General features: G+C 43.0%; 1 protein-coding gene across 1 annotated transcript in view; it reads right to left on the reverse strand.

Moving 5' to 3' along the window:
* Positions 1-7,234: 7,234 nt before the first annotated feature.
* Positions 7,235-26,092, reverse strand: part of LOC121275511 — a 50,201-nt gene continuing 31,343 nt past the window's right edge. The window contains exons 6-7 of the mRNA XM_041183074.1: positions 22,566-22,613; positions 7,235-7,312 (exon numbers count right to left, since the gene is read on the reverse strand). Coding sequence (XP_041039008.1) covers positions 7,235-7,312; positions 22,566-22,613 — 126 coding nt within the window. The remainder of the gene's footprint in view (positions 7,313-22,565; positions 22,614-26,092) is intronic.

The raw sequence follows: 26,092 nt of genomic DNA on the forward strand, positions 1-26,092 counted from the left end.
ATTCAGCTATTCAAAAATATTACAACAGAATCACTGACATTCTTCCCTCTCTCTTGCAGGACAAGATTGTACACAATCACAGGTAGCAGAGTAGACCCTACAGGGAAACAGTCATGCCAGCATCTCCTGAGCCCCATGGAGGAGATAGTGCTCCACATCATGGAGCAAGACGCTGCAACAGAGCCTGTTGCATCCACTATCATATGAACAATGAGGATGATGATATGTTCCTGCCTTATGCCTCTTCTTATTCCCACCACCCCCTCATTCTACCTGGCATGATGTGCAAGCTGCTGACGGTGTGAACGTGGACCTCTTGCTTTCATTCCTTCCATCTCCCCTCAGCCCAACCTTCACCTTTGGATTTCATGTTTTCAGACAGCCAGGAACTGCTGCCTGCCCATTCACAGCAGCTTCAGGAGAAGCAAAACTAGATCACTGATGAAGGACACCATTACTTGATCTTACATTCACAGCCACTGCTCAAATACAGGCACAGTGCAAATTTTAGAGAGGAGTATAGAAAGGCTCTGCACATGATGAGTCATCAGGCATGAGTGGGCTGCAGCTAGGCCAGGGTGAAAGGATAGTTTGTATGCCAGCTCACCGGCGTGTAAGATCACAGATGTGTTCTACTACAGGAGATTCGAGCGAGGACATCAATGGGATAGCATACACTGATGGTCATGCACACATAGATGCGTGATGCATTGGTAGGATTGCCAGACAGAATGTTATCACTGTGAGGGGTGTGGAAGAATCCAGCTCCAACATAGCACTGGGCTTTGCACAGAGCTTGGAGTCCATTCTTTCCACCATGGAAGAGGTGTCCACAGATCCTCCTGTGACGCAGCATCCGGTGGCTGCTGTCTCAGCGTCCACTGCAGCACAGGCTAAAGCCACCCAATATCTTAGTGCTGCAGTGGAAGCTGAGAAAGAGTTCAGGAAATCTAAATTTGCTGCCATGCAGGCTCAGACCACTGCCATCATTGCTGTCAATATTAGTACCCAAAGAGGTTTGCATCGTCTCACAGCAAACCAACAATCTGCCTTTTAACAGATTACTTGATTGATAAGGCCCCACCCTAGATGAGTGGCATTGGCTCCATTGCATGAACCTGGGCCATGATTTTTGCCAAGTCGGAGCCCTTTAAAATTGGCCGATTCTAGGATTCCCGCCTCTCAGAGGAGTCAAGAACCAGGAGGACTAGGGGGAACCCTAGTATTGAGTCATCAGCCAAAAAACAACCATTCAACATTTTCATTGACATACACTGGCCCTCTTATACTCTCATAACACTGTCAATCAATCACAGCCATTCATATTATCAATGTCAGGAGCTTTTATCCACTTCAGACTTCTTAATCTTGAGCAATTAAACATACAGCCAGTGAAAGAAACAGCAGGTTATTACAAGGTAATAGAGGTTTAGTCAAAGAAAACTTTCCCTCCCCTCTTCAGCTGTATAAACATTGCTTGCTGAGATCAAGGTACATTAATCATTCTTGGAGCTCAGACAGCCATTCATAACGAGGTCATCTGGCAACTGTATCAACAAAAGCAGGCTGAACAGATGGCCAAGAAGTCTTTGTGATGAGAGTTTACAGGTTGATAGAAAATTGGGAAATATTGGAGCCATGATGTTGAAGATATAACATCCTAAAGGAACCAACGCATGAGTAGGCACTTATGGACAGCCCATCCATGACCTGCTCCCTGCCTCCTCCTCTTCCTCCTCCTCCTCCTCCTGAGGTGCCTGTTGGATGGCTGGTGACAATAGCTGTGCACTCGTAATAGTGAGGTTATGGATGACACACCAAACCACTACATACATGTTCTGGAGAGTATTGTAGGGATCCCACAGAGTGGTCCATGCTACAAAGCTACTGTTTAAGCATGCTGATGATCTGATCTATGATGTTTCTGCTGACAAAAATGTTTTCACTATATATCTGTTGTCCTCACATGGTCAGCTGGCATCCAGCCTCTGGTTCTTTGTGGTGGCCTGAAGACACTGGAAATGGCACGCTCCCTCAGGATGAAGGCATTGTTGCTGCTGCCAGGATAGTGGGCCTTGTCCGACATGATGGTTTGTGAATGGGAGCCTGCTGATTTGCACATTAATAGAGTGGAATGCTTTGCAGTTCCTGTTCCTCTCCCCGCTGATACATGGGGCATGCAGAACCACGTGTGTGCAGTTGAAGGATTCCTGCGATATTGGGAATCCTGCTACCGTGACAAAGCTGCATGCCCACTCATCCTGCTTCTCTCTGCTTAGACAGAAAATGATATACTTGTCTCTCCTCGCATACAGGGCCTCCATCACCAACCCCACCACCCTACCCCACCTCACCACCCCCCACTATCCTGGGTGCAGCGATGGTCAGTGAACTGAGATATATTCACAATGTTGCCTGCTCTCATCTGGAAGGATCTCCCACAGAGGTTTAGGATGATGGTGATCTTGACGATGACTAGCAGTGCCGTCTTCACCTTGGAGTGAGGCTGCGGGTTCAGTCGAAAGAGGTGACACAGTTCTGTGAGCACTTTTATGATGAATCTCAAGCACCTTAGGCAATGCTTCTGGGTGAGGTGGAGGCAGGAGAAGCACTGCCTGAAAAATTCCATGGAGATCTCTCCTCTTCCTCCACCCTCAATGCAGAGTTCCCCTTTTTACAGCCTCTGGTCTATTTACCCAGAGGCTCTGCCCCCATACCTGTTACAGCCTTTGTGTGGACAGGTCATCAATCCTCTGTCCTCCTTGTAAGGATGCAGACACTCCCTGCCAAATTCACCATATTATCTCCAAAAAACTTTCCATATCTCTTCCACAAACTTTGCATAGTAGTCAAAAAACCCCTCCATCTGCAAATGGGATGGCTGGCCCTTTAAATAGTGCTGGTGGGGGGGTCAGGGGGATTCCTCTTGCAGTTGAATGCATGCTCAATTGTGAGTAACTAGCATAGGTCCTGCACAGTATAAGTTACAAACGTTTGTATCAAATCAGCTGGAAAATAATTGATGTATCTTTCCATTGGAAATAAATTTAAACATCTATCTGTACCTATGCAACTTGGGATTTTTGGAAATGTGCTCATTGGAACAGTGCAGCAATGTCACATGTTTCTGGGCATCAGGACTGCCACTTTAAAAAGGAATGAACCATTCCATGACTAAAATCAGTTTTCCATTATGTGAAATTCTTCAGGACCTGAGGCCCTGAAAAATAACTTATGATGCAATATACTTTTCAACCAATGACATTTCAGTGTAATCACACATTAAGCCAATGAAGTACATTTTAGCTTTGGGCAGTGGTGGAAAATGGGCACTAGAGGATTGGCCATTATTATACACCCATGCTGATTGGCATCTGAATCGGGCTCCCCTCCTACCACCCATTCTGCAAAAACCAGAAGTGAATGTGTATGAATAATTCACATGTTTCACAATTTCACAGACATCAACTGGAGGAATACAAATTATAGCAGATGAGCAAAGCATTTGTAAATTATGCTCATTATCATTATTGGTTCAACCATTCCTGGGATGAAGGGCTTATCTTATGAAGAATGGTTGAACTGGTTGGGTCTATACCCATTAGAGTTTAGAAGAATGAGAGGTGATCTTATTGAAACATATAAGTTCCTGAGGGGACTTAATAGGTTGGATATGGGAAGGATGTTCCCTCTTATGGGGAGACTAGAACCAGGTGACACTGTTTAAAAATAAGAGGTCTCCCATTTAAGACAGAGATAAAGGGATTTTATTTCCCAAAGAGGGTCATAGTCTATGGAATTCTCTTCCCCAGAAAGCAGTAAAGGCTGGGTCATTGAATTTATTAAAGGTTGAGTTAGATACATTCTTGACAGGAAGGGGAGTCAAGGATTATGGGGGCAGATAGGAAAGAGGCTACAATCAGATTAGCCACGATCTGACCAAATGGCAGAGCAATCTTGAAGGGCTGAATAGCCTACTCGTGCTCCTAATTCATATGTTCCAAAATTCTTATTCTTGTCATGTGCTTGTCTGGTTGTTAATTCGCCAGTTTTAATTAATTGCATCCCACAATATTTTTCTATATTTATAATACAGATTTGGTAAACTTATGATAATACAATGCATTCATTTTTTAATACAGTAAGTACCAAAACTAAGCTGTAACTCTTTTAGAAGCAGCAATATTTACTTCCAAAACTCTCTTGCAATAACAAAACTGATCTTCAGAAAACTTTCCAGTAATATTATAAATTCACATTACAGCTAATAATTGTAGCATGTATAATTGCCACAGGCGTGTTCTAAAAGTAAATTGACTAATTTGTATGTAATAAACATGGTTTTATAATAATAATTACTGGAGGTTAAAAGATTACAATCATGCCTATGGCAACTGGAATAATTCTCTGGATTACACATGCTATACCTTGTTGAATGTTTAAGCTGCCAAAAGCTTAATTACAGCCCAATATCACTCACCTCATTAAATCATTTAAAAATGCCCTAAGCATCTCAAATGGAGAAACAGAAACAAATATTTGGTTTAAAAATTATACAACATTCAAATAATTACCACTGCCATATATAATCAAACTTCAAAAACAGGGAAAAAGTTGTCATTAAAGTTGAAAGCCAGTTTAAGGTAGCTTGCGAAGTAGGGTGAAAGGCAGAAAGACCAAGGGAGGAGTTGAAGTAAATATTTTAGTTTTTAAATCTATATTGAATTATTTTCTCTTACCGTATCCCAATTAAAGCAGAGGACTGATAAAAAATAATAAGTAAGAACTTTAACTCTGCAAATTTGGTCTTAATTATCTATTCATAAATATGGTAAAAGATATATTCCAATCACTGAAAAATGAATTAACCGTTCTGGCATGACCTGAAAAATTATTTTTTCATCATGGAGATAATCAGTCATTGTCATTGTCAATTGTAACCTGACTTGGTAAAAGCAGAATCACTATGAATTTTAATATTTACACGCCCTCCCCTACCCCCTTTAAACAAAAGTGGTCAGAAATGACTACACGCTCCAAGAAAAGGGTTCAGGCTAGACACTTCTGCTTTGCTCTGTGATGAGGGACAGGTGGGTGTGACTGCGAGTGAAGCAGTTGTGAGGACCCAGAAGGCTGCAATTGGGAAATCTGAGTCCCTGTAATTATCCAACAGATTTAAGGTTTTTGAAGCTTGTGGACAAGAGCAGGGACTGCAGAGTTGATGAGCAAACAGACTACGGCAACTGTGGTGCAGGGAGCTATTCAAGTTGGGGGAGTGAAAGGAAAGTAGTTGTAGTGGGGGACAGTATAGTTAGGAGGATAGATATGGTTCTCTGCAGCTGTGAGTGAGAATCCCAAACACTGTATTGCCTGACTGGTGTCAAGGGTTAAGGCCATGTCCTCTGAGCTGGGGAGAAATTTGATGTGGGAGGGGAAAGATCCAATAGCCATGGTGCACATGAGTACAAATGGCATAGGTAGAACTAAGAAAGAGGCTCTGCTGAGGGAGCATAAGCAGTTAGGGGCTAAATTAAAAAACCACAAAGGCAATAATCTCGTGATTGCTACCTGAGCCATGAGAAAATTGGTGTTGGGGGAATAAGATCAGAGAATTGAATGTCAGGCTCATTGATGTGGGAAAAACGGGTTTAGATTCAAGGGGCACTGGCACTGGTATTGGGAAAACAGGGAGCTGTGCTGTTGGGAAGATCTTCACCTGAACTATGCTGGGACCAATGTCCTGGCAAGCCATATAAGTAGGGCTATAGAGGAGGGCTTTAAACTAAATAGTGGAGGGGAGAAAGGACAAGGAAATAGTGCATGGTAGCAATATGGGTAATGATAACCAGAGTGTGACAGAAAGGGACAGAATGTACAAACATAAGAGTACACCAGCAAGTGTGGCCAGAGTAGGGAAAAACAAACAGAAATGGGGGAGGGTTTGGGTGAAGGGAGATATAGAAATCCAAAGATAAAAGCTGAGGCAATAGGAAAGTATATCAATGTGGGTAAATTCAAGCTGAATGGGACAGGAAGAGACAGAGAGTTAATAGTGCATCAGAGAGTAGGTTCCATGAGGGGAATATTAGCGAAAAAATAAAAGTGAAGTTATTTTACCTGAATGTGTGAAGCATTTGAAATAGATGAATTAGTGTTACTAATAGAGATAAATGGTTTAGATCAAATTGCCATCACAGAGACAAGGTTACAAGGCACCCAAGGTTGAGAAATAGATGTTCCAGGCTACACAACATTTCCAAAGGACAAGCAGTAAGGAAAAGGAAGAGGGTAGCCCTGATAATAAAAGACGACAGAGGAACATTAGTGAAAAAGGATCTTGGCTCAGAAAATCAGGAAGTAGAAACAGTATGGGTGGAGATTAGGAATAGCATGGCTCAGAAAACACTGGTGGGAGCAGTTTATAGGCCACCTAAGAGTAGTTACAACATTGGGCCGAGCATTAAACAAGAAATTTTTGGAGCTTATAACAAAGGCAATGTAATAGTTGTGGGGGGCTTCAAACTTTATGTGGGCTGGACCAAATTGTTAAAGTTGGTCTGCAAGATGAGTTTCCAGAATGCTTTTGTGCCAGTTTCTTGGAGCAATTGGAACTACAGGCCAGTTAGTCATTGGGAAAGTGCTGGAATCCTTTATTAAGTAAGTCTTAACAGTGTACTTAGAAAAGCATAGTATGGTTAGAATAAGTTAACATGGTTTTATGAAAGGGAGTTTTTTGAGCATGTAACTGGTAGGGTAGATAAAGGGGAAGTAGTAGATGCAGTATTATTGGCTTCCCAAAGGCAATCAATAAGGTGCCACACAAAGGTTCATACACAAGTTAAGGGTGCATGCATATGGGGTGATTATTGGAACCAACTAGGGTTAAATCTATTTTAGATCTAGTACTGTGTAATCAGGCAGGGTTAATAAGTAATTTCATAGTAAAAGATCCACTGGGATCATAATACAATTGAATTCTACATTAAGTTTGAAAATTACATTCTCCAATCATAAACAAGAATCTTTAACTTAAAAAAAGCAAATTACATAGGTATAAGGGAAGAGTTGGCTAAGGTTGATTGGGTAAATAGTCTAAAAGTTATGGTGGTAAATAAACAGTGGGAAACATTTAAGGAAATAATTCAAAATGTTCATCAAAAATACATTCCACTGAAAATTGAAAACTCAGCAAGAAATATCTATCCATGGTTTAAAAAGGTTAACCATGATAGTATTAGGTTAAAAGAAGAGGTTTATAATGTTGCGCAGAACAGTCGTTAAGTCTGAGGATTGGGATTTGGCAAAGGTCCACCTAAAAGTTGATAAAAAGAGAACAAAAATAAAATATGAGAGCAAATTAGCCACGAATATAAAAACAGATTGCAAGAGTTTTTATAAGCATCTAAAAAGAGAGCAGCTAAAGTAAATATTGGCCCCTTAGAAGCAGAGACAGGAGAGATTATCATGGGGAATGAGGAAATGGAAGAGACATTGAAGAAATATTTATCTTCATGGGAGAAGACACAAGTTACATACTTGACATAAAGTTTAACCTAGGGGCCAATAAGAGTGAGAGAATGAAGGTAATTAGTATCAGCAGAGAAGAGGTCCTGGAGAAAATCAAAGTAATAAAATCCAAAAAATCGCCAGGACGTGATCACCTATAATGTAGGGTTTTAAAAGTGATAGCTGCAGAGATAGCAGATGCCCTGACTATGATTTTCCAAAACTCCCTGGATTCTGGAGAAGTCCCAGCAGATTGGAAGTTAGCAAATGTAACACCACTATTCAAGAAAGGAGGGAGAGAGAAAATAGGGAACTAAAGGCCAGTTAGTCATTGGGAAAGTGCTGGAACCCTTTATTAAGTAAGTCTTAACAGTGTACTTAGAAAAGCATAGTATGGTTAGAACTAGTTAACATGGTTTTATGAAAGGGAGTTTTTAGAGCATGTAACTGGTAGGGTAGATAAAGGGGAAGTAGTAGCTGCAGTATTCTTGGCTTCCCAAAGGCAATCAATAAGGTGCCACACAAAGGTTCATACACAAGTTAAGGGTGCATGCATATGGGGTGATCATTAGAATAGATAGAGGATTGGTTAATGGACAGGAAGCAGAGAGTAGGGAAAAATGGACCATTTTCAAGTTATTAGACTGTGATCAGCGGAGTGCTCTTTCAGGAGTACATCATTAGCTGTAAAGTGCTTTGTGGCATATTTAGGTTGTGAGAGATGCTATCTAAATACAAAGCTTTCTTTCTTTTATATTTAAAGAAATGGATAACATATGTACTCCATGAATAGTGTTGAAATAAGTTGTGGATAAAAAGCATTGAGTAAACTCGATGCTAAAGATGTCCAAACCATGTGCAGCAGCAATTTTCAAAGTCAACAGTTTGACAAATGACACATGCAAAACAGTAGAGTACAAGTCTGAGATGATTGTGACCAAACTGTACAGCACCACACCTTAAACAATCCCAGATGTACACTAAATGTGGTACCAGGCGAGTAAAATGACATTTTACCCTCCGGCCTCAATGGCGGGTTTTCATGCCATATTGTCCCAAACCCACCACATTATTTATGCATTCCTGGGAAACACGCTGTTTCGATGGCAGGAGGGCTCTCATTTGTCGGCCTGCCATCACCTCACTGCTTCATTACACCAGGTGCCACATTTAAAGTCCAGCCACGCGCACAACCTCTGTGCTTCCAGCCCACGACTGCTGCTGGGAAGATGTCCACGAAATGCAAGAAGACTGCAGGCCCCAGGTTTAGTGATGCATCACTGGAATGCCTTTTGGATGCTGTGGAGGCCCATCGCAATTTCCTCAAACCCCACTCTGGCCGCAGGATGGGCAGCGGCGTGATGATACAGGTTTGTGAGGCGTGGCAACAGTGGTCAGCGCCAATGCCCTTCAAAAGAGGACAGCCACTCAGTGCCGCAAAAGGATGAATTATCTCCTCCATTCCTCCAGGGCAAGTCACTCTTCTCACCACTCTCAACTCACACGCTCACAAACCCATCAAGCATCCACAGAGCCCTCACTCACTACCGGTTCAAGGGACATCACCATTCACTCTCTCACACTCACTTTCATTGTCCTCATCCCATCCATGGGACCACTCACCATCCACACATACCAAGAATACTTATCATTTGGCCTGGTAGGCGTCCTGATACACTCTCTCCATCTCTACTCATACAGGTCAAGCTGGTATGCAACAAGAAGGAGAGGTCAGAGACCAGTGGAGGATTGCCTGAAATCAAGGTCTTCACGGACTTTGAAATCAGAGCCATCCAGCTGGCTGGCAAGGATCTGGACTGTTCCTTGCTGACGGTGAGGAGGGTGGTGCTCTTCCAAGTGAGGATCCAGCAGTGCAACATTCATCAGACAACCATGCCATGAGTGATGTGTCCTGTTTCAAAGGCTACTGCCATGAATCAATTATTTCCCCTTGCTTTCGGAGGCACATCTGAGAAACAGCCAATGGAGTCCATGACACAGGGGCTCCAATCAAACCCCGAAGAAACCTCTGAAGAGGAATTTGGAGGCACCCTCCTTGAAGTCCCGTGCCAGCGCTCACCCACACCCTCCACCAGCGCAGAGACACACACCTCGGTGGGACCTAGATTTAGAATAGCCTCGGAACCACAATCTGGTGAGCACATTGCACTGCCTGCCATAGCAGGAGACGGCAGGGACTTCCCAAGTCCCTGGCGCCCAGAGGACTGCTGGAGGCCAGAAATTTGCTGAGTATGAGCCAGATGTCAAGCATCTGGACTCGGTCATGTCACAGTTGTTACAGCTTCAAAGGCAAGCTCAGGAACATCAGGAAGGGATGTTTCCAATGAGCTGCGCTCCTCAGATTGCAAGACACGATGGAGGAATCTGTCCACCTTCACTCTGAAGTGACAGGGTCAACATGCAAATGCACCAAGGTCAACACTGGTAGGATGGTAGTCATCTTGGAGGCCTTGATCCAGGACTTCTCTCCAGCACTGCTGCACGGGCTCAACCCCATCGCTGATGCCATAATTTGCCTCCAACAATGTGTACATAAAAGGGGTCCCGGGCAGCTCAATCTCCCTCCAGCTACCCCTTCTCCTCAAGGAGTCAGCCTGGGGCCCTTGAGCACCCATAGGGAGGAGGATCAGCAGGTGCATACCCTGGGGCCACCCAACCAGGTGACTCTGGGAGTGCCCGGCCCTTCCTGTGACCTCAGCAGCTCCAGCTCCACATTCGAGGACGGTGCCACTGACACACAGCAGGACCCTGAAAACGTCAGCAGGAAGCCCACCAAGGTCATCCCAGATAGGGTGTAGCAGTCAGCAGGCTGCCTCCACCTCCGCTTTGGATATCCAGGGAGCACCAAGACATAGCAGCAAGGTTAGGAAAGTTAGGAAGATGTAGTTGTACAGCCTGGGCACAAGTTCTAACCACTTGTACATAATGTTCACTATTGTCAATATGCTCCCAAGAATGTCTCCCTGCCTATGGCTCCTTGTTCTGATGAGCAGTGCTCAAGTCACTCACATGTGAAACCTTTCTGCACAAGATAAAGGCAGATGTCTCATCCAGGGCCAATTCCCTGTGCTTTATGTAGCCTTCAGACCAAAGTAATGGTCCAGCCTCACACTTCCTGGACACATTAATGATGCCTGCACCTCGACGGTTCTTGTCATTGCTGCCAGAATGTCGTGGGCAGGCATCACAGAGTTCCATCATTCTCTCTGTGTGCTCTCAGCACCTTTGAGGTAGGGCTGTGCCCCATCTCTTCAGCACCTGTGACCAGTGAAGCTGCGATCCTGAAGGGATCGGGCGCTGAGGGCGGACAAAGGGGCAGATGCTTTTAAGGTTTCATGGCTGTGCCTCTACGATATGGCCCTGATTATAGGGCCCTTGACCAGACAGGAGTCAGACATTCTCACAGGGCATTTGAAGATTTATGGAGTGTCCTCACTGAATGTTGTCATCATCCTCCTGCAATCTAGTGACTATTAGGGCCTCCACTGCATCTCCATGACAGAAACGTTATCACAGTGGGTATTGGCACTGCCATAAGCCAGACTGAAGTCAAACGTTCACAAATGCGATGTGAGGATCTTATGATGTCTCCTTATTGCAAGTCATCATTATCCTCCACAAACCTAGCAGCTTTGAGGGCCTCTGAGTTCACCTATCTTGTATGGTTAGTGCGAGGGCCTTATCGCCATAATCGTCACCTGCGAGGACCACCTCACACTTATCACCATTGACGTCTTCCTCATTGGAGGAGACCGCCAGCTCCTGCATCTCCTCCTCAGCCAGCTCCTCTCCCCGTTGCAGCACCAGGTTATAATGGGTGCAGCAGGTGACGACGATGCATGACACCCTTTGTGGACTACATTGCAGGGCTCCACCAGACCGGTCCAGGTACTGGAACCTCATTTCAGCAGTCTGGCGGTTTGCTCCACCAAGTTGCAAGTTGCATCACGAGCCTCGTAATACCTTCATTCTGCTGCAGTCTGAGGCCGCCCCACAGGCGTCATCAGCCACCTCTGCAAGTAGCCCTTGTCCCCGAGGAGCCATGTCTGCAGCCTCTGTGGACCCTGGAAGACTTCAGTGATCTGTGACTAATTGAGGATGTAGGAGTCGTGGACACTCCCAGGCTTGCATGATGCGTTTGTCGTGGTCGCACACCAGCTGCGCATTCAGTGAATGGAATCCCTTGTGGTTGACTTAGTTCACCGCTTGTTGTGATGGACACCTGAGCACCATGTGATCATACCCTGCATCAGTGGGAAACCTGACAACTGGGCCAATCCAAACCAATCACTCTTGCATCCTGGCTCTCCTGGTCCCAAGTGAAATGCACAAAGTTGTGTGCCCTCACAAAGGTGGCATCCGTAACCTTATGGATGCATTTGTGGGTGGAGGCTTGTGAGATCCCACAGAGGTCGTCTCTGGAGCCCTGAAAGGAGCCACCGGTGTAAAAATTGAGCACCGTGGTCACTTTCACAGCTACTAGCAATGGATGCCCTCCATGTCCCAGTGGTGCCAAATCCTGCAGGAGCTGGCAGATGTGACCGATCACTTCCTTAGACATGCACAGTCTTTGGCGACACTGGTTCTCTATCATCTACAGGAATGAAAGGCAGGACGTATAAACTTTGGTTCTAGCTAGGCACCAACCAGCGATGGCTTGCAGTGGCTCTTCGGCAGCATTTGTGCGAGTCCCAGCTGCCCTTTCTTCCAAAGGGTACTGCTCCTCCCTCTGCACAGCCAGGAGCATCAGTGCTCTCTCCTCTGTCGTTTTCACTCTCTGTAGGCCATCAGGCATACAGCTAATTCACTTGGCTCCTTGATCCTGATTGCAGGATGAAAGGGAGAGACACGTGGGTTAGCATGGGTGTACTAAGAACCTGTCCTGGTTAAGTCTGAAGACCCTTCAACACTTCCCAGAGAGCGCTGCTCACACTTGGATGGCTAGAGATTAGTGTGTAGCATGGCTGCCCGAAACCTCATCCACTTCTGCCCCATTCCATCCAACCGATTGGCTGTAGCTTTGCCCATTGGACTTCATACTGTGCTCTCAGCTCAGGCACAGACATTCTTCTAACCCGCACTGCAAGGTTGTGCTGTTAGCTTGAACCATGGGGGAGACTGATCCAACCGGGATGCTGACATTGCAAGGGGCTGTGAGCTCCTCCACCAGTGACCGCTTCACTTTAGCAAGGAGATTATACAATGTATGCAGTTGTACAACTGTTCTGCAGTCCACTAAACCACTCATGACTTTGCAGTCTATGCTGAGGGTGAAAAGCTCTGGAGAACTTGGAGGCACTTTGGTGCCTCTGCGTTGCTTGAATGGGCAAATAAGCTAGAAGCCTGACTCCAAGCATATCAATGTGGCTGCGTCTGAACTGTCTCAGCTGCAGAGGAATGGTCACTTTATATACGGTTTTCCTAATGCGTGGCCACTTCCCTCACCCATCCGACCTCCCCACCCCAAACGATAAAGGCAAAATACTGCGGATACTGGAAATCTGAAAAAAAAACAGAAAACAATAAGTGCTGGAAAAACTCAGCAGGTCTGAGAGCATCTGTGGAGAGAAAAACAGAGTTAATGTTTCGAGTCCGTATGAATCTCCAGAAGAGTCATACAGACTCAGAACGTTAACTCTGTCTTTCTCTCCACAGATGCTGTCAGACCTGTTGAGTTTTTCCAGCATTTTTTGTTTTTGTTTGCCCCATCCCAAATGGTTGTGCACTATATTCAACCGCAAGGCAGCCATTGCACCTTCACTCCTCCACCGCCCCCCCACCCCCACATAAGTCACCTCAAGCCCCAGCCCACAAGTCGTCACCTCAACTGCAAGGCAGCCCTTAACCCCACCCCGCACAATGCGCCTCAAGCTTTAATTCCAACAGGCGACCCTGGCAAGCGCTGCATATTGTTGCTGAGTACTCACCTCCGAGTTCCCCTCAAAGTGTCAACCAAATGCATACATTTTACATGCTGTTCTGAAACACGTCGGCATGCTTTCCCACCCATGTGGGCAGACGATCCAGTGGGGGAACGATTCCAGCAGGCTGGCCTAATAGTGATATGCAGATGTATTACAATGAAGTTCCCGACATCTGATGGTGGGAAACCGATCGCACCATTTTGTCCGCTCATGCCACCGAGCATGGCCACGCCGGCGGGCACGGAAAATCCTGGCCTCTGTGAGGTTATGGACAGTGAAAAAAGGCGAAGCATTCATATGTTGGAGGCAGTGTGGGGAAAAGCCACATATCCTTAGTGTCAGGGATCTGACCTCTGAGACTGGAGAAAATTGGGCTCTTCAATCTTGAAAGAAAAGGTGCCTCGGAGGTGATAGACAATAGCAAAAGGTAACTCTGGAATATTACTTTAAATTAAGCAGTAGAATAGGACAAGGAGAAATAGATTCAAGCTGACAAAATGTAACTGTAGAATTGATAAGAAGATCCACTTCACACAAAAAGCAATCAACATGTGGAATGGATTCTGGATTGGGTGTTGGAGATGAAAATTACAGAAAATGAAACAATGAGATGCAGCACTGCGGGGAGTATAACCTTGTTCTCTATATTGAGATATATCTTACGACATTATTACTTTTGTCCTTTCTTTGATGACGTACCCAGGAGTGGGAATGAAACTAACAATATGATTGTCTTAAACCTGTAACTATGATTTGAATAAGTGACATATGAAAATGTCTCTGCTATCAAATTCAGCTGGAGTCCTTCCCTAGAGGTTTGTGTCATGATTGCATATGGTAGATAAAACTTTAATGTGAAGTGCACTCCTGATCCTCACCTATCATTGAAATCTAAGGATAAATTAATGAATGGAAAATCACAGCTGGAAGTTTGCAGTTCATAAAGCAGAATATTTCTCCGGTATTTACTTTGATTTCCATTCCACCTAAGATGGCCAGGAGAAATTCTCACTTATTGCTATGTCTGCTTGTATGATGGAGGTATAATAATTTTCATAATATTTTTCTGGTTTATTGTGAAGTAGGTTTATGAGGATAAGTTTAGATGTTTCTGTCTGTGTGATTTAATTACATTTGGAGTCAAGTAGACTGCAAGCTTGAAATTATCAAAAGAAGCTATGTGTAGGAATGTACTTGACATGCTCATGAGTAAACATGGATGCTGGCTTAGCATGTAAGGTGTGAAGGGAATTTGCATTTTTAGGTAAATGAAGGGATTATTGGATTTCAAAGGGATGTTAGTCTGTTTGCAACTAGCCACATAAGCAAGGCTTAAGAGTGTGTTTATTTTTTCCAAAGGTCACTGACAATATTGGCAACATGAAAGTTTTTATATTATGAGGAAGGTACAGTTTCAAAGACATATGGATCAATAGGATTTACATATTAAAGAGAGAGAGGCGTATATAAAGGAGAATGAAAGACAATGTGAGAGAAGGCCATGTAAGATCTAACAGGAGTGTATGAAACAGACTTCAAGAAACCTCTAGCCATTTGTGCATAAGCCTGCTATGTAAAGTAACTGAAGTTGGAGAAAAAAACATTTGGAATTCCACTGACAAGTGGCTACAGTGGTAACTTGCTGATTTTGTTTTAAATCTAAAATCTATTTTGGACTGTTGCCTTAAAGGAGGTGTTTAACTGGGAGTCAGATCAGTTAGGAATTTTAGGAGTTGTTATAGTAATGAGTAATTGTAGTCCTATGTATGTGCTTGGAATTTCCTACTTCATTAATAAATATTTTAATTCAATTTTTTTAAATCTCCAAAGGTCTTGGTGGACTCATTACTTCTGAATTTAGTGCACACATTTTCTCGTAATAAATACAAATTACAAAACCATTGTGATAGCGTGACCAAGTTTCCCTTGTGGATTTGGTCCACCTGGCACACATCTGCCACATCATAACACTAGCTAGATGCTTAAACATTCTAATTTCAGATAAACTAGCAAGAAGGAAATTGGAAAAACAGAACAGATTCATTGGCTTGTACAGTCAGCAAAAATTACACAACTATTTTCCAGGACAAAGGTCCAGCCTCAAAGCTAAATAGGCTCCCTGAGTAGGTCCTAATTAGGCCAATATTGCTTCATGCTTAGTCCAATGTGTTGCATTTACTCATATATAATAGATACACAACGAACCACATAACTCGTCCTAATAAATTAAGGTTTTCTAACAAATTAATGTTGCATAATTTTCTTGTGAACATTGATTTCTTTTTCAGTTCACAGTGATATTACTTGCATTTTAGGTTTGGTCACTGGAGAACATTTCATTTTCACTCTATATGTAATGTTCTTTCAGTACGTTATGCTGGTAGTGCTGGTTACTCTTATAATTCAAATGCCACCAAACAAATTGGTGAGGGTGACAATTCTTTAGGGGTTCCTGTAGGATCATACGATTTCATAAGAGAACAACACACACAAGTATTCCTCCACTTGGCACTTCTGGCTGAAGTTTATTGTAAATGCTTCAGCCTTATCTTTTGCATTGATCTGCTGGGCTCCTCCATCATTGAGGATGAAGATATATGTGGATATTGGTTCAAACATGGGCAAAAGAGCTGAACTCCTGAGCTGAGATTCGACTGTCTGCCCTTGACATCAAGGCAGCATTTGACCAAGTGTGGCATCAAGGAGCCCTAGCAAAACTGGAGCCAATGATAATCAGTGGGAAAACTCTCCACTGGTTGGAGCCATACCTAGCACAAAAGAAGATGGTTGTGGTTGTTGGAGGTCAGTCATCTCAGCTCCAGGACATCACCGCGGGAGTTCCTCAGTGTCCTCATCCCAACCATCTTCAGCTGCTACATCAATCACCTTCCTTCCATCATAAGGTCATAAGTGGGAATTTTGCTGATGTTTGCACAATGTCCAACACCATTCGCAACTCCTCAGATGCTGAAGCATCCAGGACCAAATGCAGCAAGACCTGGACAATATCCAGGCTTGGGCTGGCAAGTAGCAAGTAACATTCATGCCACTCAAGTGCCAGGCAATGACCACCTCCAACAAGAGAGAATTGCCCCTTGACCAGCATTACCATCGCTGAATCTCCCACTATCAACATCCTGAGGTTAGCATTGACCAGAAACTAAAATAGACTAGCCATATAAATACTGTGGCTACAAGAGCTTGTCAGAGGCTAGGAATCCTGCAAAAAGTAACTCACCTCCCGACTCCCCAAAGTCCGTCCACAATCTACAAGGCACGAGTCAGGAGTGTGATGGAATACTCTCCAATTGACTAGATGCATGCAGCTCCTACAACACTGAAGAAGCAGCACTCTCGATTGGCACCCCTTCCACAAACATTCACTCCCTCCACCACTGACAAACATTGGCAGCATTGTATACCATCTACAAGATGCACTGCAGAAACTCACCAAACCTCCTTAGGCAGCACCTTCTAAACCCACGACCACTAACATCTATAAGGACAAGGACAGCAGGTAAGTGGGAACACCACCACCTGGAAGTTCCCCTCCAAGCCACTCACCATCCTGACTTGGAAATATATTGCTGTCCTGTCACTGTCGCTGGGTCAAAATCCTGGAACTCCCTTCCTAACAGTACTGTGGGTGTGCCTACATCACAGGGATTGCAGTAGTTCAAGAATACAGCTGTCTACCACCTTCTCAAGGGCAATTAGGGATGGGCAATAAATGCTGGCCTAGCTAGTGAACCCCACATCCCACAAATGAATTTTAAGAAACTTTTCTGTGAGGAGGACATTTTTAAGTGCCACATAAGACAACTGTACTTTCACTCATCTCATGCAGTTGTGCATCCATTCTGGCACCACCTAACAGGGAGTTAAATACTGTACCCCTTTGTTACTTACCCACATACTTTGGGAGCCTGAAGCTTGGTGGACCTTCTGCCAGCATTTCAGCATGAGTATGATGCTGCAGAATATGTTAGGATCTGGAAATGCTGGATTCCAGCCTTGTGTCAAAGTTTCTATATTTTCCTACAACTGCAGTGTAGATTTTGCCAGTCTTGTAAAACTGGGTCTCACATGAGTAAGTCCTGAGTTTGCATTTACTATGCATCAATTTCTGATCAAATGGTTTGAAGATCGTAATAAGCAGATAATCCAATTTCTGTTATACCTTTGGCAGGCAGGATTCTAATTGCAATAGGTCAGATTTTGCTTAACCCAATATGACTAATTCACCCACACTAATTTACCTTCCTTCTCCATGTTTCTTTCTCAATTCTTAAATCTCAATGGTTAAGGAGATACAATATTAATCCCACTGTACACTAAGATCCTTTTTGCTCTGTTGCCCTTCCTAGTCCATTATAAGTTATGGCCCAAAATAATTTTGAACTGCAGTGTACAGGAAAATATCTAACTCTGGTGTATGCCCTGCAATGCCTTGCTCCAGCAAGAACTGTCCCAATTATCTTTCAGTTCCTCTTGTCAACAGGTCAGTTCCAGCAATGAAAATCACAGAACATTTTAACTACCCTGTAGGCAATATCACTCCTGATCATATCTTAACAAAAGTGTTCTTTTCATCTTTCCAGAGTCTAAACTATTAAGTTATCACTAACAAAGTGAATATTTTGCAGGATGTAACAGCTGACTCACAGCCTCTGAGGACATTTCACTTTACAGGTAAGCACCAATCTGTCTGGAATGTTAGTCATCTATTACTTCTCAGTGCAGAACCATGTAGTGATCTTTAAATTATTTTTTTCAATTTAGAATTGAGTGTGTTGTGTTCCTCTGGGAGTTGCCCTGATCCAGCAAATAATTCTCAAAAAGCATCTTAGAAGGCTGATTTATGGTGTCAAATAAGACAGGGCTTATCCTGGAGGTGGTAAGGAATCATAGTCCATGAGGGACCATAGGCAACTCTCTCTGTTAAAGAGAGACAACTGGTTATTTAGCTTGAGTAACACCACTCCATATCAAGCTTGAGCAAGACAAGCCTCCATGAACTTCCACAACCAGTATAGGGATTGAACTCACACCACTAGCATCATTGTGCACCACAGTCTTGCCAACTGAGCTAACCCATCTCCATTAAAACAGGGTGACTCTACAGAGTGTCATATCTGCAAGAGAAAGATATGACATAATGGTCAAACAAGCCAAATAATGAGGAGAGAGAGCGAGATAGAATGAGAAAAGGTGTACCAGGCCATCAGGCCATCAACTGATTGACAAGGGAGCTGAAAATCCATGACCATGTGAGCATATAGCAGAAAACTGAAAACAAGGTTGGAACCCACCAGAGATGAAGTTTGGTGTTCAGATCTGGGCACCGCACCACAAATTAGAAATATAATAGGTTTTGGGCAAGTGAAAGAGGGGAGGGTGAGAAGAAGAACAAAAGGGAAGGTCTACAACAGCATTAAGGGCAGGAGAGATAAAATGGCAAAAGGTTATATGATGCAAGGCCAAAGAGAGTTTCTAATGGGGCAAGTAAAGAAACAAACTATCTGGCTAGAGGAGATGTAATTGACAGGATCCTGAATAGCTACCTTCCAAAAACAAAATAAATGAGAGAGTGAAGAAAACAAACCAACAAGGAAAAACAAAACGGGGGCAGAAGTTATGACCTAAAATTGTTGAAATGTTGATTCTAGAAGACTGTAAAGTTCCCAGTCGAAGATAAACACTAATTTGGCCTCATCTGGAGTATTGCGTCCAATTATGGGCACCACACTTTAGGAACGATATGAAGGCATTGGAGAGGGGGCAGCAAAGATTTGCAAGAATGGTGTCAGGAATGAGGGACCTCAGTTACATGGATAGGTTGGGGAAGCTGGCATTGCTCTCCTTGGAAAAGAAAAGGTTGAGAGGAGATTTGATAGAGGTGTGCAAAATGATGAGGGATCTAGACAGATAGAAAGAAGTTTCCCCATTGGTGGAAGGGTTGAGAACCATAGGACACTAATTTAAGATGAATGGCAAAGAATCAAAGGCAACATAAGGAAAATATTTTTTTATGCAGCACCTGCTTAGGATCTGGAATGCACTGCCTAAGTGTGTGGTAGATGCAGATTCAATCTTGGTTTTCAAAATAATTGTCTGAAAATTTGGAGGGCTACAGGGAAAGGGGGTGTGGGACTAGCTGAGTTACTCTTGCAGAGAGCTAGCATGGACATGATGGGCTGAATAGCCTCCTTCTGTGCTGTAACCTTTGGTTCTCCAAGATACTGTTTCTCAAACTTATGTTGATCTTCACTGGAACACAGCAGCATTCCAAGAATAGAAAGGTCAGAGCAGCAGCAAGAATTGAAATGACAAGCGATAGGAACCTCTTGGTCGAGCTTGGGACTGAACGGAGCTGTTCCATAAAGCAGTCACCCAGTCTGAGCTTGGTCTCCCCTATGTAGAGGAGACCACATTGTGAGCAGTGAATATTAAATTGAAAGAAGTACAAGTAAATTACTGTTTCACCTGAAAAAACTTTTTGGGGCCTTGGATGGTAAGAACAGAGGACGTGAAAAGGTGTTGCATCTCGCATGCTTGTATGAAAAGGTGCAGTAGGGATGGTGTGGTGTGGGTGACTCAGGACTGGACCAGCATATTGCGGAGGGAGTGATCCCTTTGGAATGCTGAAATGGGAGGGGAAGATGAGTTTGATGGTGATATCACACTGGAGGTAGTGGAAATGGTGGAGGATAATGCATTGAATATAGAGGCTGGTGGGGTAGAAGGTGAAGACAAGGAGAACCCTATTGTGGTTTTAGGAGGGAGAGGAAGGGGTGAGAGCAGAAATGTGGGAAATAGAGCGGACACAGTCGAGGGCCCTGTCAACCACGGTGGGGCGAATCCTTGTTTTAGGAAAAATATGTATATATTGGCTGGGAGGGAATTCAAAGTATCTATACTAGGATGATGCCCAGAGTCCAAGGATTAAATAACAAAAAAAATTACAAACCAGGGTCATATTCCCTGGAAATTAGCATGTTAAGGGATGATATGATCAAAGATTTCAAGGTATAAAAAGAAGTAAAAGCAAAATACTGCAGATGCTGGAAATCTGAAACAAAAACAGAAAATACTGGAAAAACTCAGCAGGTCTAACAGCATCTGTGGTGAGAAAAACAGAGTTAACGTTTCGAGTCCATATGACTCTTCTTCAGAGCTAAAGAGAAGTAAACATGTGATGAAATTTATACCGTTTAAGGGGGGTGGAGCAGATGAAGTTTGATTGAAGATCAGTGATAAGTGGGGGCAAAGGAGAGATTGAAAAAGATGTCATGAACAAAAGGACAAAGGGGTGTTATTGATAGTGGTACTGGCGAAAGGAGGTACTGATGGAGGCACTAAGAGTGCTTACCAGAGTGCTTACCCTTGTCTCGCTATTATCACACTCTGCTTTCTTACCTTAATGACTGAGGAAGAGTCATGCAGACTCGAAATGTTAGCTCTGATTATCTCTCCACAGATTCTGTTAGACCTGCTGAGTTTTTCCAGCATTTTCTGTTTTTGTTATTAAGGAGAAGTGATTGGGTAGATTGGGGAAAAACTATTTCTGCTTGTTGGGGACTCTAGGACTGGGAAGCATAACCTAAAAATAGAGCCAAAGTTTTCAGGAGTGCAGTTAGGAAAAACTTTTAAATGGAAAGGATGCTGGAAGTTTGGTACTCTCTCTCATAAATGGCAAATCATACGAGGCCAATTGTTAACTATAAATCTGAGATTGATGGATTTTTGTAACCAATGGTATTGAGGGATAGGAGGCATGGAGTTAGGTTACAGATCAGCCATGATCTCATTGAATAGCAAAAGGTGCTTGAGGAGTTACATGGCCTAATCCTATTTCTATCCATGTCCATGTACATCTCAAAATCACCCCTGCAAGATAGGGTCTGCCTGCCCATTGCAAATTCATTGTTGTAAAGCGGGGGCGGAGGGAGAGGGGGAGTCCTTGTAGATTCCTGAAGATTGGGTTTAGATTTTCTTGTAATAAAGGTGCCTCTTCGGACAAATAAAGGCACTGTTGAAGGGGACTCCTAACACCCCACTTCCCCCGAGGTTGAGCAAGCTACACTGGTCTTTCAGCTAGTGTTGCAAAGGTAAGCACCCCAGATGCACTCATAGTGGCAGGGCCATCTGCAAATGACAGTCAAACGGACCTTCCCCTGACCTCAAACTTTGGCAGGGTCAACAGCATTTGACATTTATGCCAAGATGTGCTGTCTCCCAAATTTTCAAAGCCAATTCTGATCTGTATTTGACTTCTGCTCTATTAAGCCATTCAATTGTAAACAATAACAAGAATCAAAGCAGCAGATCACTCAACTATGGCCCAGGCATCAAATTAAGACACAGTAAAAGCACACTCGGCCCAGTTGACCCCTCAAGGTCTGCCTTATTTGGAGAATCATGTCAAAGTTTTTTTTATTCATTCATGGATGAATAAATGCTGGCCAATTATTGCCCATCCCTTGAGCTTGGGAGAGATGCTCCACAGGCTAACAGACAACAGCCTAATATTGTCATAATCACAACATAATAACCTTCAGCCACTGTCCCAGACTCGTTCATCGCCCAGAGGCAAGATACAGTGAAATGCAGAGGAAGGGAGCTGGGCTGGAATTCTACAACATTAACTCCAGACACCATGAAGTTTCATAGTTAATTCAGGTCAAACATGGGCAAAGAAATCTCTTGCTGATTAAAACTTGCCAACCTCTCTCAGATGATGAATCAGTAATCCTGGGAGCCTTCAATGTACATTCTCCACTCAGTTCATATCATACACAGCAGAGCAGCATTTGACCATTGATCTCCAGTTTGAATACCACTATTAACACCTTAGCAACAATGGAGAAGAAAGGGGAATTGGACAAGGAACAAAAGGAAAGGAGATAACTGATTATGATCAAAGGAGATTATAAAAATTGGGCAAAAAAAAATGGGATAGTAAACAAACCATCCCAAGACACTGGGACTTAGCAGTATCTATGAGGCCATAGTGTCTTGGAGCTTTTTCCTAACATATTGTATTATATTGTAACACTACAGTTAAATAAAACTGAGCAAGTTTTTCATAGCAATCTTAACTTCTGTTCTTACCAAGCTTAACCATAGGTTACAGGTACTGCCTGGAATTTCTGTAAGCCCCTGTGAACAGAAAAAAATCATTCAGTTAAAACAATGAGATGAAAACGACTAAAAGTAACATTAAGACAACTGCAATTATAAATGTTATTTTCACTCATCCCCTAACACAGTACCAAAATCGCACACATGTTTATACTGGAAAATAAAAAACAAGGTGCAAGGAATTTCTATGCACACAAGTAACTACAGAGGCCTGGAGTTCTCTTACACAAAAGGCTGAGGATGCTAGATCTATTGACATTATCAAAATTGAGATGAACAGATTTTTAATAAGAACAGTTGACAAGTGATATGGAGCAAAGGTAGGTAAATGGATTTATGATACAGGTCAAGAGTTATCCAATTTAATGGTAGAATAGGAATGAGGAGCTGAATGATCTACTCCTCTTCCTACATTTGCTATGTTCCTATGTTGCTGTTGTTATCCGAAGGTTCAGTGGCTTGGATCAGTGAATCATCAAGTTCTACTGTACAACCTGAGCACATACCAGGACCCTATCTGTCAGCTCAGGTGGATGTTAAGGAATCATGCCATTTTTTTTTGAAGAAGTGCAGGGCGTTCTCCTGGTATCCTGAGCAACAATCATCCTCAGGCCAACACCGTTAAACATATTAAATGGTCATTAATCTCAGTGTCATTTGTCAATCCTTGCCATAAGCAAGCTAAACAAATGTTTTTTTTACATAAGCTCAGGGATTACGCTTCTAAAGTAATTCATTGGTTGTGAATGGCTTTGGAATCTTCTAATGATGCTGTGTAAGTGTGATTTATTTTCTCTTAGTAACGTTATGGCTAAATAAAAATTGTGAATCAAATTTTTATCCTTCACCTTCTCATTAGTAAGAAGTAGCAAGGAAAGTGAAATCCTTACTAATATGGTGTTGGCAACATCTTACAGGAAGCTAAAAAAGTATTAATCAATATTTTTTGATTCTAACCTACAGGTCGAAAAGCATCAGCAGCGATGTCATCAGATAAGAATGACATGATGATTCTTTTTAAAGAACTTTACAAAACTGCAATGTGTGATTTTAAAATATGAAAAATGTTTGCCAGCAATGTTTTCATAAGATCACCTTTTATTCTTCCAAACTCTAATGAGTATGGACAATCTACTCAGCCTTTCCTCATAAGACAAACCCTTCATCCCCCTGAGTATAAATGGCATCTCTATTCCTCACCACCTCTTGCACCAAAGCCTCCAGTGCAGTGTTGGAAAATCTTGGAGCTCACTCTCTGCCATGTTGTGCTATTCTTGTGTCTTTCACAGGTCCGAATCAGTTGTACAATGACTTCCAGCACCTGGTCCAACCACAGTGCACGTCCCTTTCAGGTAGTGCAGGCTAGCTTTAACTTATGGTGGCCTTCCAAGATTTTGCGCCTCCTGCTCAGGTATGCAGTCACTCAACAGTGTACTTAGTGCTGGCTACACACTTGTGTTTGCATGCTGCTTGCATTTGAACCAACCGGCATGGGGTAGTTCTGCATCATGATTCCCTGGCCCATTTTGGGACCCGGTCCAATTTTGCAGCCAATGCAAACCAGCTCCTGCCGACTGCACAGCTCATAAAGTTGTCACGTACATAGCTATCAATGTGGTGCTTTCATAATGAAAACATTTTGTTTGAATATATGTCATGAATTATTTGAGACTCTGATACTTACAGCAATATGTATTTAAATAATTCAATATGAATATAAACTCATTTTGATGTCCCACTGAAGAAATGATATACTCTGCACATAAACCTGAAACCTGAATGTAAATAATGTGTACATAACAAAAGTAAGATCTATGAACTACTTGCATAATAATGAAAACCAATGAAGTGGCAATTCTGAAAAACCAAATAAATTGCTGATTTGAGAACAGGAACATACTATGGACAGAATTTTCCCCCCATTGGGGGGGAAGTTGATGGGTGGGCGCATGCGGGCGCACGTCCGATCGGCGACCCCAATCAGAGGCGCGGTACCATTTTATGTGGGCAGGCCAATTTAAAGTCCGCCCAGCATGATGTCCACAGGGAAACGCTATGTGTTCCCCGTGGCGGGCGGGGGGGGTGGGGAATGCCTAAAATCGAGAGTGTACTCTCTTTTGCGCATGCGCACGAAAGAGCGCACTCAACTCCCTGATAAAGTCACATGAGTTGGAACATGTTCATAATTTCCAAAACAACTTCATTAAAATTTTTTAAATCCTACATGAAACGTCATCCCACTGCAGGATGAGGTTTCATGTTTTTTCTAGTTGCCACCGGGGCTCCTGGCCTGCCCGCCAACCTTAAGGTTGGATGGGCAGGTCCACTAATTACTTTAATTGATCTGTCAATGGCCCCAATTGGCCATTGACAGGTCAGCGGGCATGCAGCTGATTTTGCTGCGCCCCCGCCTTCCTTAATATGTAAATTGGGCGCAGTGACATCGGGAATTCTGCCCGACGTCACCACGCATCATTTTATGTGCCGGCGAGCGGGCCCTGCCCCCGCTCGCCAACGGTAAAATCCTGCCCTATGTGTGTAGACAGCTCAATGAAAATAAATGTAGCTAAATTCCTTTCTGCTACTGGCAGCAAACACTTTTTCACACAAAGGATATTGGAAGCCTGGATGTCCCCCTCAGAAAGCTGATTAGGGCTCGGTCAATTCAAAATTTTAAAACTGAGATTGATGGGTGTTCATTGGGCAGGGGTATTGAGGATTACAAGCAAAGTGAGTAAATGTGTTAGGATTCAGGTCAGCCATGATCTTACTGAATAGCGGAACAGGCTAGAGGGGTTAAATGGCCTACTTCTGTTCCTATGCTCCCATTGATTCATCAAAAGCACAAGATGTGATGTGACTTTGCAATAGCTCAGTGACTCAAACTTAACAAAAATATAAGCAATCTCATAACTTTCTCAGTAGGATAATTAACTGAATTGAAATACCAGGTTTGGCTGCAATTCAAAATAAACTATTTTCAGCGGCCAAATGCTATAGTTCTTGGCAGTTGATTTAGATGTATGCATTATTATTAGCATTGCATGGTTTACATGGAGTTACAAACCAGCAAAAAGAGTACCAGGCTATCAGTGTTAGGAGCTTTCTCTTTTTGTAATTCTGTCTGTTTCTAATTCATTCAAAGTTATTTTATACACTATTTTTGTATCCAATTTGAAAAAAATACTGCAAATAATAAAGGCAAAATATAATGCTAAATAATTTGAATTGTACAACAGTTTGAAATAAGTGACTTTGAAATAAAAGGAGTAATATAAAAACTTATGCAATCTTATTATAAGCAAAATCTGTGTTTGCAAATGATATCAAAGCAGTGCAAACGTGAGAAATACAGAAGTATATGGTTTCCATTTTCAGTAACTGGACTAGTGTGTCACAAATGGGGCTTCAAATCGTGCTGGTGTGTTACAGGGAGTCCAAGTTGCTGAGACAACATGCAATGTTACATGCATGTTGTAGTCTGTCACTCTGAACAG

Source organism: Carcharodon carcharias, chromosome 1, assembly GCF_017639515.1.
Source record: "Carcharodon carcharias isolate sCarCar2 chromosome 1, sCarCar2.pri, whole genome shotgun sequence".
NCBI classification, from domain to species: domain Eukaryota; kingdom Metazoa; phylum Chordata; class Chondrichthyes; order Lamniformes; family Lamnidae; genus Carcharodon; species Carcharodon carcharias.